The following is a 17487-nucleotide window of genomic DNA, read 5'->3' as shown; positions in this document are numbered from 1 at the left end:
AGGGAGAGGGAGAAGCAGGCTCCCCACTGAGCCAGGAGCCCGATGTGGGGCTCGATCCCAGGACCCTGGGATCATGACCTTGAGCCGAAGGCAGACGCTTAACCATCTGAGCCACCCAGGCGCCCCTATGGAAGGCTTGAGGACATGGAGGCATCTAAAATATAATCCCTGTTCTTCAAGAGCCTGCAGTCTTTCTAGGGGAGAAATCTGTGATGAAGGCTATACTGCTTTGGAGACCATGATGAAGAGTCTGGGATCATAACCTTTATACAGTGAAGAGCCAGTAGAGGTTTTTAGGTAGGGGCATGATTGATCTTTTAGGCTTTTTATTATCTTTTTTTAAAACAATTATGTCTTCAGTATCAGAATAGGGTTTGGATAAGATAGAGTAGATTTCTGAGAGACTATTGGGGGCTTTGATTTTAATCTGGGCAAGGAGTAATGACGGATGATGGTGGTAGGAATAGGTGAGAGTAGACGGATATGGGGGGTTTTGAAGGAAGAAAGCAAAGACATGAAAGAATACTTTATACTTACAAAAAGACTATAATTTTCTGAAAGCTTTTTACTTAGCTTTTGTGTGTGTATATTTTTGTTTGGGGATATATCCTTATTTATGATTGAACTTTCCTCAGATAACCCAAATGTCAAATGTCTGTATTTGCCCTCAATTTTGTTATTATAGAAACTTTTGTGGTTGTCAGTTGTGTTGTCTTCCTAGAGAGTGAGTCTGATATATATTTACTGAAGTTGCTAATGTGACTGCATTTTCACTGATTCATATGGTGAAAAAATAAACCAGGATAGTAGGCTTTTTTTTTTTTTTGATATACAGAATGTTTTAACCTGAACAATCTAAACAGTTTTATTAAATCATATGCCCATGTATCCAATACCAAGCTTAAGATATAGAACCTTACACCTGAAACTGTTGTAAACTGTGTCAGTTATACTCAAAAAATTAGGGTCTATTTCTTTTTTTTAAATCAGGACCTTTGAAAGCCCCCTGTGTATCCCTTTCCTCGCACTTTCTTCTCAAGAGTTATTTTTAAGGGAATATGAAATCTTGACCAGGAAACTAAAAGACCTGTGGCTGCACTTAATGTTTTCATGATATTTTCCTACTCTAGGTAGAACTTCAGGGAGGGGATGATCTGGGAGGTAAATGGCTGAAATTCTGTTGCATTTGTCCTTCTGGACCATAACTCCTGATACCAAAAAAGAAGGGCTGGTGCTAGGGCTGGAGTAATTCTTAAGAGGGCTGGGAAGAATGTGATTGCTCTGAACTAAGTGACCTTGGCAAACTGAACTACCAAGTTATTAAGTATCAGGATTCACAGAATTGGAGGATAGCAGGTATGACTCAGAAAAAATGATTTACGGGAAGGAGCATGAACAGTATTTATGGCCTCAGATGTCCATGGTGACAACTTGAAAGTCATGAATAATAAGAAAATGGAACTTGAGATATAATATAACACAAGGTTGGGGATAGGGGCAGGAGGGAATGGAGACCTATCAGATTCGTCAGCAGCTTGGCAGTTGTGTTATGCTATGCTCTTAAGGAAGTGGTGGTCTAGTTTTTCAAGCCGTATCTGAATTACTGAGCTGAATTCTGAGGTAGTACTTTAGGAAGGGTTTATTTAGATAAATTTGGGTTCATCTAAAAAGTAGTGGCAAGGATTTGAAAGAGATTTCCATGTCCTAAGATAGCTGGTTAAATTGTAGATTTGGAGAGAAGAACATAGGGGTTCATGAGAGCTTGTTCTCAACTATTTAAAGGGCTGTGTATGTGGAGGGTTTCATTTTTGTTTTTGATTAACACAAAGCATGACATTAAAACTAGTAAGTCAAACTTTAAAGAGGTGATTTTCAACTCAGTATAAGGAAGTGATAACTATGTAGAGCCATTCAGTGAGTTTTTCAAGAATAGAATGTTCTTCATCATTAAAATTATCTTGAGAGGCCAAGATGTTGAATTGAAAACTTCATGATATCCTTATAAATCTTGAGAGTCTCAGTTTCTGAGTTAGTATACCAAGATAACTCAAATGTCTATTTTAACAGTCATCCTCATCCTCCCCAGTATAACCCTTTAAGGAACTCTTATTTCTGTAAAATATTGATTATGAGTTCCATGGTGCAGTTTATGGAATAGAGTCCTAGGTTTTGATGTGGAGGAGTTACTCTGAAGAATTACTTAAAATGAAGGTAATTCTCCCTGTCATATAATCAATTAAAAAAGGTTTATCATTCGGGATCACATATTTAAAGATCTAAAGAGTAGGAGATTAAATGAAGTTGTACTTTACTAAGCTTTGCATCTATGCCCTTCATTATATCTGTTAAGTAGCTCACCTTTTACCTACAATTTATTTGGAAGTAGATTATAATAATTGTCATTAAGTTGGCATCTTGTGTGGGTAGTAGGTTCTCCCTTGCAGTAGAAATCTAAGATTATCTGTTTTAACCACCGGAAGTGTGCTTTTTATATCTTCCTCTCCTATTAGGATTGAATTTTCATAGTTTATATGTTCCTTAGAATCTTATTTGAGGATGGGTGGAAGTAGGGAGTTTAAGTTACTGGAATTACATACGCTGCTTATTCTTCCAGTTAAAACTATATTTTTGTGTTTGTTGGAAATAAGTGGATGAGACAAGTATTTGTTGAGCTCCTTTACCCTCAGATTGGTTTAAGAGACAATTAGTTGTTTGTTTCCTTTTATTTGACCATAGAAATTGAAGGTAATTTCTCTTAGACTTCCCGTCATGTCTTTATTAGAGGCGATATGCTTTTTCCTTACCCCACTGCTGTAGGAAAATGAGGGGCAGCCTTCTGGGCTTTCTGACCACCAATAGTCTGACCTAATGCTCTTGGCCACCTTGGCTACCATTGTTGCTTTAGTTCATAAAGAGAAAAAGCTCTTGTTCTTCTGAAAATCTGTTTCCAGGACTGAGAATTTGAAAAAGAGAATTGTACTTGGTAGCCTGAGAATTAGCTGAGGTTTCTTTTCTCTTCTCTTCATATATTTTTATCAAGTCTGATGATCTTTGTTTTTTAATTAGAGCAGTTAGTCTTACTTGCATTTAATATTACTGACATTTGGGTTTCAGTCTCCCTTCTCCTAAGTGCCTTTTATTTGTCCTGTTATTCCATGTTCCTTTTTCTCATTTTTTGGATTTTTTTTTTTAATTGCTCCAGTTTCTCACCTCTTTTAGCTTAGTACTTACGTGTTCTCTTACTCTTCTTTACTGCCTAACAGTTACAATGTATGTCCTTGTCAAAGTCTAACATAAATTTAATTTATAATTTACCTTTTCCTCATCAATGCAAAGACTTAGAACGTGGATTCCCTGCCAAATATGTGCTTTCATGCATTTTCTGTACTTACCTAGAAGCTATACATCATTGTTCTATAATTTAGTCAATATTCATTCGTAACTGCATATTTGCTCTTTTCATGGTCTTTATTCTCTGTATTTCCATCTAGGATCCTGTTTCTCCTGCCTGAAGAATATCCTTTATTTCCTTTAGCTTGGGTCTCCTGACAAGAAAATAACCTTATTGTGAATTTATTTTTTGGAAAGTATTTGTATTGGGTATAGATTTTTAGGTTAGAAATTTCTTTCAGCAACTCAAAAACTTATTCCCTCATTGGGGCTTCCATTGTTTCTGTTGAAATACTCATAGTGCTTAAATCTTGTGAAGTCTTTCAATTTTGGAAAATTCTCAGTCTCTCCAAATACTGCTTCGGTCCCATTCTCTCATGTCCTTCTAGGACTCTACATATGATAAACCTTTCCAATACATTCCCCTGTGTGTTGTTATTTTCTGCATTTTTCTACCTTTTTCTCTCTCTCTGCTTCATTCTGGATGTGTTTTTTGGCCTGTTTTCCTGTATACTGAATTTCTCTTCCACTAAGTCTCTACTTGTGTTTAAATTCATCTGTTAAGTTATTGATTTCAGTTCTTTCTAAATTTCAGAATTTCTGTATGATTCATTTTTATAATTTTAGTCCTTTGCCAGGGTTTTCAATCTTTTCTTTCCTTGTACATATTCAGCATGGTTATTTTAAAAGCTATGTCTGATAATTCTATTTAATCTTGATCTCTTACGGTTTTTGTGTCATTTGCTTCTCATTTCCTGGACCTGTTTAAGTCTTGTGTAACTGTTTTTAGTAATAGACATTACAAATGAAAAATTAGCTAATTTTGGAAGCCTTGGATGTTATTCTTCTCCAGAGAGGGTTTACATTTGCCCCTGTCTGGCTTGGGCATTAGCAGCCCAGGATCACTGAATCCATCAGGGATTTAGGTGATGTAAAACTGGACTTCATTCGGGGCGCCTGGGTGGCTCGGTCGTTAAGCGTCTGCCTTCCGCTCAGGTCATGATCCCAGGGTCCTGAGATCGAGCCCCACGTCAGGCTCCCTGCTCAGCGGGAAGCCTGCTTCTCCCTCTCCCACTCCCCCTGCTTGTGTTCCCTCTCTCGCTGTCTCTCTCTCTGTCAAATAAATAAATAAAATCTTTAAAAAAACAAAAAACCCAAAAAACTGGACTTCATTCCTTGTCAGGGCAATTTGTCATTTGTCCTTCAGGGTCCCAACCTAAAGTGTGGGAGACTTGTCAAGGCCTCTCCTTGGTGGACCCAGCTCCAATTTTTACCTCCTCGGCCCTGTGAGTGTGAGTCTGAGTTCTGCTGAGCTTCTTGACCTCTTATCTTCCTCTTCTGTAATTGAAAGAAAACCCAAGGTGGGAGGTGGGGGTGGGGGGGCCCGGAGGGAGGAAAGGCCCCGCTCTCCCGGGTTCCCTTTTTTTCCTGATCTTAGCTCTGTAATTGTTAAATTTTATCCACCTCTTCTAGTTCTCAACCAGAGGATTGATCTAAGTTACCTAGTCTATCATTATTGGAATGGTTCCTTTATATAGCTTTATTGAAAGTGGAACCCCCTTATATTTTTCGTAACTTTACCAAAACACTGTTCTGTTTGGCCGGCTGTGATCTTCTTTTCTTTTTTTTTTTTTTTGCTGTGGTTTTTACTTCATTTTATTTTTGGTACTGTTTCTACTTTCATGACCCTCATTACCGGATAATAAATGCACACATTCTTTATTCGAAATAATACTGTATTAAGGATTTTCTTAAAATTAATTAAACTTGAGGCACCTGGGTGGCTCGGTCATTAAGCATCTGCCTTCGGCTCAGGTCATGATCCCAGGGTCCTGGGATCGAGCCCCACATCGGGCTCCCTGCTCCGCAGGAGGCCTGTTTCTCCCTCTCCCACTCCCCCTGCTTGTGTTCCCTCTCTTGCTGTGTCTCTCTCTGTCAAATACAATCTTTAAAAAAAAAATTAATTAAACTTGCCCATTTGCATTTTAGGATAACTTTCCATTTGATCCTCCGTTTGTTCGAGTGGTGTTACCTGTTCTCTCAGGAGGGTAAGTTTAAGTAACTATTTTCTTTGATAGTATGCATAAGAATCATTTGGAGGGCTAGTTAAGTGCTAGGAGGCCTAGAATGCTCAGCTTTACCCCAGGGTTACTGATTCACTAGGTCTGGGATGTAAGGAAAAGCTGAGAATTTGCATTTCTACATTTCTAAGATGGTGTCAGGTGAAGCTGATGTTGCTTGTCTGGGAACCATCGTTTGAGAACCGTTGGTTATAAACCATTATGTTCTTTATAAGTAAGAGTTTTTAATGTCCCCTATTTGTATACATTTCACTGTAAAAAACCAAATGTTTTTCAGATATAAATTGTGATTGATGGTTTAGAGAAAGTTAAGATTCGAGAATGATTCTCACAAGACTGTGATCTCTGGAATAATCACAGAAAATCTCATGGGCCTAAGGACCTGGCCATCTAATTCCTTCTAAAGGTGATGGTTTCAGTTTGGGAGAATCAAATTGTCATGCGTTTTTATTGAAGCTTATAATGCTTTTTGTGATTAGAAGTCATATAAAGGATGGTGAAAAGATCAGAATTGGTACCTGGGTTAGTTATGAAATGTTCTGTAAATCCTTAAATTAGGAGTAATTACACTTACTAGAGAATTATGAAATGCTCAGTTGACTAATTCAGCCTTGTGAGGTAATCCATATTATGGTGATTAATATCTAAAAGTCACTAGTCCTTACTTTGATCATTGCTATTGTTGATATAGTTTCATTTAGATAAAAAAATATGGATGGCTATAAATGATTAAGGAAAAAATTTGGAAAAATTTTGTTCAGGATAAATGTAGAAAAATGTTCTTATCAGATCATTTTGAAATTGATCCAACCTTGAGCAGCATAGATTTTTCACATTTTGTTGTGAGAAATCCTAAGAATTTAAGAATTTATGATCTCAAGTAGTTTACCACCTAGTTGTGGAGACAAATAGATGAAGTTGAATAATGCCATTTTTAGTTTAAAAATCTGTTACGTAGTTTCTCTTCATTGCTTCTTTTTGCTACAATGGTGGTATTATCCCATTATACAAATGAATGATTTGAATAATAAGTCAGCTTGTTACTTATCCAAATAAACCTTGTAATAAAATGTTTTTTTCCATTATACCAAAACCAGCAATCTAAAAGGAGATTAAAAGTTAAAAAAATTTTTTTAAATTAAAAAAAATAAAAGGAGGTTAAAAGTATTAAGTACTCCATTGATTGGCAAATGTGAAGTGTGGACTTGAGTTCTTTGAGGTTAAAGGAAAAGGGAGTTGCTTCCAGTAGTAGTGATCTGGGAAGACTGGCAAGTAGGTGGGATCTCGGGGGCATTGAAGTATGAGTGAGTTTGGCCTCCTGGTGGAGGTTGAAGGAAAATTATCTACATAGGTGAAAAGTAAATATAATCACATATCTAGGAAAGAGCATAATGTATTCATAGCATACCAGACGAGTTTGAGTTACAACGCAAGGTGGGTAGAATTCATGTAGAAGAATTTTATGAAATTGTGCTGACAAAATATCTTATTATGGTGACAGGGTTTTTTGGTTTTTGTTTTCATTTTCTTTTTGCTGGTAAGCAAACTATTACCCTTGGATATTGAATTTCTTTCTCATTAGCTGGTTCAGGAACAGGAAAATACAGGAAAGAGAATGTTTTAGAAAGAAATATGGTAATAGTGGAAGAAGACAGATTGTGTTCACAAAGCCTAGAAGAATGCAAGACTTGTTAAGAGCTGATGGCCCTGTCTTGGGGCTCCTCAGTGGCTCATTCAGTTGAGCGTTGGACTCTTGAATTCAGCTCAGGTCATGATCTCAGGGTCATAAGATCAAAGCCCTGCAGTGGGCTCTGTCTGCACTCAGTGCAGGGTCTGCTTCTCCTCTCCCTCTCCCTGTGCCCCTCCCTCTGCTCATACAGGCTATCTCTCTCTCTCTCTCTCTCAAATAAATAAATCTTTAAAAAAAAAAAAAAAAAGAGTTGATGGCCTTGTCTTAGAGTGAAGTGAGGACAACCTAAATTGGTACAGCGGGAACGAAAAGATGAATGGAAGTTGAACACTAATGTAAAGCAGAATCACAGTGACTTCGTCTTCCTAGTCAACTGTTAAATGATGGGGAGGATTTATTGGCTGACTTGGGAAGAACTAAAAAATGTTCTTAGCACTGATAAAACACAGAGTTTTGCAATCTCAGACTCAGGCTAGAGCTTAAGCACTGAGTGACTCTGATCAGATTATTAAGCAGTTTTTGTCCCATATATTTATATCCTCCATCTTCTAGCTATTATTCCTCTGTTCCTTATCAAAACCAAACTTTTTCTTTTTAAATAACAGCTTCATTGCGATACAATTCACATACGCTAAAACTCACCCTTTGAAAGTATACAGTTCAGTGGATTTTTGGATTTTTCATATATTCAGAGTTGTATAACCGCTGTCTAATTTCAGAACATTTTCATCATTCCCCAAAAGAAACCCTGTACCCATTAGCAATCATTCCTCATTCCCCCTCCAACTCCCCACCCCACTGGCAACCACTAATCTCCTTTCTGTCTCTAAAGATTTTCCTGTTTTTGCACATTTCATATAAGTGGAACCATACAAAATGTGGCCTTCTATGGCTGGCTTCTTTCACTTAGCAAAATGTTTTGAAAGTTCATCTGTATTGTAACATATATTAATACTTAATTCCATTTCCACTGTATGGCTATACATTTTATTTATCCATGGACATTTGTTGTTTCTGCCTTTGACTATCATGAATAATGCTGCTATGAACATTCACATACATGTTTTTATCTGCATATATATTTTCATTTCTCTTTCATATATACCCGTGTGGAGTTACTAGGTCCTCTGGTAACTGTTAAACTTTTCAATGAAATCCCTCTTTGCCAAAGTGGCTGCACCATTTATACTCCCACAGCAATGTTTATATAATCACACTCTTCACTTCCTGTTCACTCTTCAGCCACTGTCGTCTGGCATTAGTGGTTAATATTCCTCCCAAACCACTGTTGCCAAAAGGAACTTCCATATTGGTAAATCCAGGCGTCCCTTTTCAGGCTTTATTGTATTTGATTATCTGATTTCTCAGCAACATCGAGACATTTTTCTCTTGGCTGCTGGATGCCTCCTCTCAGTCTTTTTAGCTGGCAACTCCTTGTTCACCTAACTTCTACATGTTGGAGTTCTTCAGAATTGGTACTGGGTCCTTTCCCTTTTCTCTTTCCTTCCATTCCTGTGGCTTTTTTTTTTTTATTGAAATTTTTGAGAAAATTGTATGTTCACATGCAGCTATAAGAAATAATAAAGATTCCTTATACACTTTGCCAGTGTGATGTTTCACAAAACTATATGTAATATCACAATGAGAGTGTGATACAATCCATAGAACTTAGATTTTCCTAGTTTTTCTTATACCTCATTTGTGTGTATGTATGTATTAAGTTCTGCATAACTTGATCACCTGTATAGGTTTGTGTATCCACCACCACAGTGTAGATATTAAAGTTCCAAATAGGCAAGAATCCTTCTTGTCTTTTCAAACCACACCCATCTCCCTCTTATACAACCAATTCCCCTAACTCCTGGAAACCACTAATCTGTCCTGCATTTTTAATATTTTGTCATTTCAAAAAGCATAGTTACGTAAATGGACTCACACATTTTGGGATTGTAATTCCTAAGAATTAGATTTTTTACTCATTCTGATTCCCTGGAGATTCATCTACGTATATGACTAGTACAGTTTAATCAGCCACTTCTTGAAGAACTTGCAGCCTGATTCTAGTGTTTGGTTATTGCAAATAAAGCTACTATGAGTGATTGTATACAGATTTCTGTATGAATGTGTTTTGCTTTCTCTGGGATAGATGTCCAGGAGAACAATGGCTGGGTGATATAGTTACTGTAGCATATTGAATTTTTAAATAAATTGTTAAACTCTTTTCCATAGTGGCTTTACCATTTTACATTCCTACCAGGAATGTGTAAGTGATCTAGTTTCTCCACATACAGCATTTGGTTTTGCCACTTGTTTTTATTTTAGTGATTCTGCTAGGTAGTGATACCTCATTGTGCTTTTTTTTTTTTATATATCTTTATTAGGATATCTAGAATCAACTTTTGCTTTTTATTAACATGTAATGTATTACTTGTTTCAGGGGTACAGGTCTGTGACTCCTCATCAGTCTTACACAACACAGCACTCACCACAACACATACCCTCCCCAGTGTCCATCACTCAGCCACCCATCCCCCTCCGGCAACCCTCATCTTGTTTCCCGAGATTAAGAGTTTCTTATGGTTTGTCTCCCTGTCTGGTTTCTTCTTGTTTCATTTTTTGCTCTCTTCCCCTATGATTTTCTCTCTGCCTTGTTTCTCAATTCCACATATCAATGAGATCATATGATAATTTTTTTTCTCTGATTGACTTAGCACTTAGCATAATACCATCTAGTTCCATCCATGTCATTGCAAAGGACAAGATACCATTTTTTTGATGGTTGCATAATATTTCAGTGTGTGTATATTTACATATACATACATATACATATATACCACATCTTTATCCATTCATCTGTCGATGGACATCTGGATCTGGGCTGTTTCCATAGTTTGGCTATTGTGGACATTGTTGCTATAAACATTGGGGTGCACGTGCCCCGTCAGATTACTACATTTGTATCTTTGGGGTAAATACCCAGTACGGTTGCTGGGTCGGAGGGTAGCTGTATTTCCAACTTTTTGAGGAACCTCCATACTGTTTTCCAGAGTGGCTGCACCACCTTGCATTCCCACCAACAGTGTAGGAGGGTTCCCCTTTCTCCACATCACTGCCAACATCTGTCGTTTCCTGACTTGTTAATTTTGGCTATTCTGACTGGTATGAGGTGGTATCTCGTTGTGGTTTTGATTTGTATTTCCCTGATGCTGAGTGATGTTGAGCACTTTTTCATGTGTCTGTTGGCTATATGGATGTCTTCTTTTCAGAAATGTCTGTTCATGTCTTCTGCCCATTTCTTGATTGGATTATCTGTGTCTTGGTGTTGAGTTTGATAAGTTCTTTATAGATTTTGGATTCTAGCCCTTTATCTGCAGTGTCATTTGCAAATATCTTCTCCCATTCTGTTGGTTGTCTTTTGGTTTTGTTGACTGTTTCCTTGCTGTGCAAAAGCTTTTTATCTTGATGAAGTCCCAATAGTTCATTTCTGGCCATGCTTCCCTTGCCTTTGGAGATGTGTCTAGAAAAAAGTTGCTGTGGCTGAGGTCAAAGAGGTTGCTACCTGTGTTCTCCTCAAGGATTTTGATGGATTCCTGTCTCACGTTTAGGTCTTTCATACATTTTGAGTCTATTTTTGTGTGTGGTGTAAGAAAATGGTCCAGTTTCATTCTTCTGCATGTGGCTGTCCAGTTTTCCCAACACCATTTGTTGAAGAGACTGTCTTTTTTCCATTGGATATTCTCTCCTGCTTTGTTGAAGAATAGTTGACCATAGAGTTGAGGGTCCATTTCTCGGGTCTCAATTCTGTTCCGTTGATCTCTGTGTCTGTTTTTGTGCCAGTACCATACTGTCTTGATGATGACAACTTTGTAATAGAGCTTGAAGTACAGAATTGTGATGTCAGCAGCTTTGCTTTGCTTTTTCAACATTCCTCTGGCTATTCGGGGTCTTTTCTGGTTCCATACAAATTTTAAGATTATTTGTTCCATTTCTGTGAAAAAAGTTGATGGTATTTTGAAAGGGATTGCATTGAATGTGCAGATTGCTCTAGGTAGCATAGACATTTTCACAATATTTGTTCTTCCAGTCCATGAGCATGGAACATTTTTCCATTTCTTTGTGTCTTCCTCAATTTCTTTCATGAGTGTTCTATAGTTTTCTGAGTACAGAATCTTTGCCTGTTTAGTTAAATTTTTTCCTAGGTATCTTATGGTTTTGGGTGCAATTGTAAATGGGATTGACTCCTTAATTTCTCTTTCTTCTGTCTTGTTGTTGGTGTATAGACCTGCAACTGATTTCTGGCATTGATTTTTATATCCTTCCACTTTGCTGAATTCCTGTATGAGTTCTAGCAGTTTTGGGGTGGAGTCTTTTGGGTTTTCCACATAACGTATCATATCATCTGCAGAGGGTGAGAGTTTGACTTCTTTGCCAATTCGGATGGATGCCTTTGATTTCTTTTTGTTGTCTGATTGCTGAGGCTAGAACTTCTAGTCCTATGTTGAACAGCAGTGGTGATAGTGGACATCCCTGCGTGTTCCTGACCTTAGGGGAAAAGCTCTGTTTTTTTCCCCATTGGGAATGATATTCACTGGGGATTTTTCATAGGTGGCTTTGATAGTATTGAGGTATGTACCCTCTATCCCTACACTGTGAAGAGTTTTAATCAAGAAAGGATGCTGTACTTTGTCAAATGCTTTTTCTGCGTCTATTGAGAGGATCATGTGGTTCTTGTCCTTTCTTTTATTAATGTAGTGTATCACATTGATTTGCGGATGTTGAACGACCCTTGCAGCCCAGGAATAAATCCCACTTGGTCGTGGGGAATAATCCTCTTAATGTACTATTGGATCATATTGGCTAGTATGTTGGTGAGAATTTTGGCATCCATGATCATCAGGATATTGGTATGTAATTCTCCCCTTTGGTGGGGTCTTTGTCTGGTTTGGGGATCAAGGTAATGCTGGCCTCATAAAATGAGTTTGGAAACTTTCCTTCCATTTCTATTTTTTTTGAACAATTTCAGAAGAATAGGTATTAATTCTTCTTTAAATGTTTGGTAGAATTCCCCTTGGAAGCCATCTGGCCCTGGGCTTTTGTTTGTTGGGAGGTTTTTGATGACTGCTTCAATTTCCTTAGTGGTTATAGGTCTGTTCAGGTTTTCTGTTTCTTCCTGGTTCAGTTTTGGTAGTTGAGACATCTCTAGGAATGCATCCATTTCTTCCAGATGATCTAATTTGCTGGCATATAGTTGCTCATAATATGTTCTTATAATTGTTTGTATTTCTTTGTTCTTGGTTGTGATCTATCCTCTGTCATTCATGATTTTATTTATTTGGGTCCTTTCTCTTTTCTTTTTGATAAGTCTGGCCAGGGGTTTATCAATCTTGTTAATTCATTCAAAGAACCAGCTCCTAGTTTCGTTGATCTGTTCTACTATTCTTTTGGTTTCTATTTCATTGATTTCTGCTCTGATCTTTATGATTTCTCTTCTGCTGGGTTTAGGCTTTATTTGCTATTCTTTCTCCAGCTCCTTTAGGTGTAGGGTTAGGTTGTGTACGTGAGACCTTTCTTGTTTCTTGAGAAAGGCTTGTATTGCTATATACTTTCCTCTTAGGACTGACTTTGCTGCATCCCAAAGATTTTGAACAGTTGTGTTTTCATTTTCATTGGTTTCCATGAATTTTTTTAATTCTTTAATTTCCTGGTTGACCCATTCATTCTTTAGTAGGATTCTCTTTAGCCTCCATGTATTTGAGTTCTTCCCAACTTTCCTCTCGTGATTGAGTTGCAGTTTCAAAGTATTATGATCTGAAAATACACAGGGAGTGATCCCAATCTTTTGGTACTGGTTGAGACCTGATTTGTGACCCAGGATGTGATCTATTCTGGAGAATGTTCCATCTGCACTAGAGAATGTGTATTCTGTAGCTTTAGGATGGACTGTTCTGAATATATCTGTGAAGTCCATCTGGTCCAGTATGTCATTCAAAGCCCTTATTTCCTTCTTGATCTTTTGCTTAGATGATCTGTCCATTTCAGTGAGGGGGTGTTAAAGTCCCCTACTATTATTGTATTATTGTTGATGTGTTTTGTTGATTTTGTTATTAATTGACTTATATATTTGCCTGCTCCCATGTTAGGGGCATAAATATTTACAATTGTTAGATCTTGTTGGATAGACGCTTTAATCATGACATAGTGTCCTTCCTCATCTCTTATTGCAGTCTTTGGTTTAAAATCTAATCTGTCTGACATAAGGATTGCCACCCAAGCTTTCTTTTGATGTGCATTAGCATGATAAATGGTTTTCCACCCTCCTCTGAGGTGTCTTTGGGTCTAAAATGAGTCTCTTGCAGACAGCATATTGATGGGTCTTTTTTTTCCCCCCCAATCTGATACACTGTGTCTTTTGGGGCATTTAGCCCATTTACATTCAGGGTAACTATTGAAAGATATGAATTTACCGCCATTGTATTGCCTGTAAGGTGACTTTTACTGTATATTGTCTGTGTTCCTTTCTGGTCTGTGTTACTTTTAGGCTCTCTCTTTGCTTAGAAGACCCCTTTCAATATTTCTTGTAGGGCTGGTTTTTTGATCAGTTATTTTAGTTTCTGTTTGCCCTGGAAGGTTTTAATTTCTCATTCTATTTTCAATGACTGCCTAGCTGGATAAAGTATTCTTGGCTGCATATTTTGCTCGTTTAGTACCCTGAATATATCATGCCAGTCCTTTCTGGCCTGCTGGTTCTCTGTGGATAGGTGTGCTGCCAATCTAATGTTTCTACTGTTGTAGGTTACAGACCTCTTGTCCTGAGCTGCCTTCAGGATTTTCTCTTTGTCTCTGAGATTTGTAAGTTTTAAAATTAGATGTCTGCGTATTGACCTGTTTTTATTGATTTTTGGTGGGTTCTCTGTGCCCCGTGGATTTTTTTTTTTTTTTTTAAGATTTTTTTATTTATTTATTTGAGAGAGAGAGAATGAGAGAGAGCAAGCACATGAGAGGGGGGAGGGTTAGAGGGAGAAGCAGACTCCCTGCCGAGCAGGGAGCCCGATGCGGGACTCGATCCAGGGACTCCAGGATCATGACCTGAGCCAAAGGCAGTCGCTTAACCAACTGAGCCACCCAGGCGCCCAGCCCCGTGGATTTTGATGCCTGTTTCCTTCCCCAATTTAGGGACGTTCTCTGCTATAATTTGCTCCCATATACCTTCTGCCCCTCTCTCTCTTCTTCTTCTGGGACCCCAATTATTCTAATATTGTTTTGCTTCATGGTATTACTTATCTCTTGAATTCTCCCCTCATGATCCAGTAGTTTTTTATCTCTCTTTTTCTGAACTTCTTGATTCTCCATCATTTGGTCTTCTATATCACTAATTCTTTGTTCTGCCTCATTTATCCTAGCACTTAGAGCCTCCATTTTTTTATTGCACCTCATTAATAGCCTTTTTTGATTTTGACTTGGTTAGATTTTAGTTCTTTTATTTCTCCAGAAAGGGATTCTCTAGTGTCTTCTATGCTTTTTTTTCAAGCCGAGCTTGAAAATCGTATATTTATAATCGTTATTCTGAACTCCAGTTCCTACATCTTACTAATGTCCATATTGATTAGGTGCCTGGCGTTCAGTATTGGATCTTGTTCTATTTTTTGAGGTGAGTTTTTCCGTCTTGTCATTTTGTCAAGATAAGAGTAGATGAATGAGAGAACAAAATGCTCAAAGGATAACATTGACCCCAGAGAAATATACACTAAAGAAATCAGATGAGACCCACAACCAGGGGGAAATGAAAAAAGAGAAAAAAAAAAAGAACATGATCAGGCTGGTGAATAGAACAGAGCCATACACTAGATTCTGGGTCTATTTTGGTCTGTTAGAAGAAACTGCATCCCAAAATTTTAAAAAATGAAAAGCTTACATGTATATATATACACATATATACATATATATATACATATATATGTATATATGTGTATATATATATATGTGTATATATATGCTTAAATACAATGAAGGGATAGAATATGACTATAAAAATGAAAATTAAAAAAGATTTTAAAAAAGGAACTGATAAGTTGTTTAAAAAGGGAAAGAAAAATTTAAAAAAAAGACAATTAAAAAAATTAAAGTTGAAAGACTAAAGATTCCTGGGGAAAAAACCATGCATTCTATGTGCATTATTCCCCTAGCGCTAGAGTTCTGCCGTTCTCATTGACCGGTAAACTTGGTCTTGGCTGGCTGTTCTTGCTGATCTTTTGGGGGTGGGCCCTGTTGCCATAGTTCCCAAATGTCTTTGCCCGTGCTTGCCCGGTCCAGGCTAAGCAATCTGCTCGGGTTTGCTCTCGGGAGCTTTTGTTCCCTGCAATCTTTCTGTAGAGTTTTGGAGGACGAGAGTGAAAATGGCGGCCTCCCGGTCTCCACCCCGGAGGAGCCGAGAACGCGGCCCGGCTCCTCAGTGCGCCCCCAGAGAAAAGCAGTCACTCCTGTCTCCCTGGTCTCCAGCCGCACTCCGCGCTCACCTGGCCAATGACCGAGTGTTTCTATCTCTGGCACCCGACCCCGTGTGGAGTCCCCAAACCCAGCAGATCCCTGCTGTGCGCTCCTGCGCCACTCCTCCCTGGGGAGGAAGGGGCGTCTCCCCGGATCTGCCACTTGTTGGGTCCCTGCTGGAGGAGCAGTGGCCCGACTGTGCCGTGGATCACGGTTTATGGCAACCCCAAGCTGAGAGCCTGCTCCTCGGCTTCGTCTCTGCAGCCGGCTTCCCCGCTCTGATACCTGGGAGCTCTGCCGCACTCAGGCACCCCCGGTCTTTCTGTGACCCCGAGGGTCCTGAGACCACACTGTCCTGCGAGGGTTCCACTCCCCGCTTAGCCACTGGAGCGACGTCCCTCAGCGGAGCCAACTTTTTTTTTTTTTTTAAGATTTTATTTATTTGTTTGACGGAGAGAGACACAGCGAGAGAGGGAACACAAGCAGGGGGAGAGGGAGAGGGAGAAGCAGGCTTCCCGCTGAGCGGGGAGCTCCATGCGGGGCTTGATCCCAGGACCCCGAGATCATGACTTGACCTGAAGGCAGAGGCTTAACGACTGTGCCACCCAGGTGCCCCAGCGGAGCTGACTTTTAAAAGTTCCGATTTTGTGCTCCGCTGCTCTATCGCTTGCAGGTAGCCGGCTGACGGAGGCTCCTTACCCCTGCCGTCTATCTTCCCAAAGATCTCCTCAGATTCACTTCTCTGCACGTCCTACTTTCCTGAAAGTGGTACCTTTTCTGTTCATAGAGTTGCTGCTATTTTCTTCGTTCTCCAGTTGTGTTCATAGGTGTTCAGAATGGTTTGATAGCTATCTAGCTGAATTCCTGGGACCAGACGAAATTTAGGTCTCCTACTCCTCCTCCATCTTAGAATCTCCTCATTGTGGTTTTAATTTGTGTATCCCTAATGCATATTTCCTTATCTTGAATATTTTTCATGTGTTTATTTGGGAACTTCATACGCTCTTTCATGAAATATCCATACATGTCTCTTGCCAATTTTGTAATTGGATTGTTTTTTATGGTTGAATTTTGGGGAAAAGTTTTTTTTTTTTAGTATGGTCTACATAGTAGTCCTTTGTTGTATATGTGGTTTTTAATTTCTTCCATTATGTATCTTCATTTTATCCTTCTAACAATCTTTTGTAGAATAAAGGTTTTTAGTTTCCCTATATAAATTGAAGCATAGTTGATAAATAATATCATTAGTTTTGGGTGTACAACCTGGTGATTTGCCAATTTTAAACATTATGAAATGCATACTGTGGTAACTGTAGTTACCATCTGTCACCATACAAAGTTAGTACAATATTATTGACCATATTCCCTACACTGTATTTTTCATCCCTGTGACTTTATTTAGTTTGTACCTGGAAGTTTGTACCTATTCTTCTTCACCTATTCTCCCATACTCCCCATGCCTCTTTCCTCCCACTCCCTGGCCTGGCAACCACAAATTTGTTGTCTGTATTTTTTTGCTGTTTGTTCATTTGTTTTATTTTTCAGATTCCACATATAAGTGAAATCATATGGTATTTGTCTTTCTCGATCTTATTTCCCTTAGGATAATACCCCAGGTCTATCCTTATTGTCACAAATGGCAGGATCTCATTCCTTTTTAAAGCTGAGTAATAGTCAGTTGTGCGTGTGTGTATGTGTGTATGTGTCTGTGTCTGTACATATATACATCACTTCTTTATCCATTCATCTATCAATAGACACTCAGATTGTTTCCGCATTTTGGCTATTGTAATTCATACTGCAATAAACATATATTTTCAAGTTAGTATTTTCATTTTCTTT

At 38.5% G+C, this 17487-nt stretch overlaps 1 protein-coding gene across 3 annotated transcripts in view; it reads left to right on the top strand.

Moving 5' to 3' along the window:
* The window catches only part of UBE2Q2 (ubiquitin conjugating enzyme E2 Q2), a 73090-nt gene that overhangs the window by 31695 nt on the left and 23908 nt on the right, over nt 1–17487 (top strand). For 2 of the 3 annotated variants that reach the window (XM_032417145.1, XM_032417144.1), the window contains one exon: nt 5380–5438. The exons of the other annotated variant lie outside the window; for it this stretch is intronic. In XM_032417145.1, the coding sequence (XP_032273036.1) occupies nt 5380–5438 (59 nt within the window). The remainder of the gene's footprint in view (nt 1–5379; nt 5439–17487) is intronic. 3 annotated transcript variants of the gene reach the window in all.

Source organism: Phoca vitulina, unplaced genomic scaffold (assembly GCF_004348235.1).
Source record: "Phoca vitulina isolate PV1807 unplaced genomic scaffold, GSC_HSeal_1.0 scaffold20, whole genome shotgun sequence".
Taxonomy (NCBI): Eukaryota; Metazoa; Chordata; class Mammalia; order Carnivora; family Phocidae; genus Phoca; species Phoca vitulina.
The sequence above is the reverse complement of the archived record's forward strand: the minus strand, read 5'-3'. Positions and strand labels throughout refer to the sequence as shown.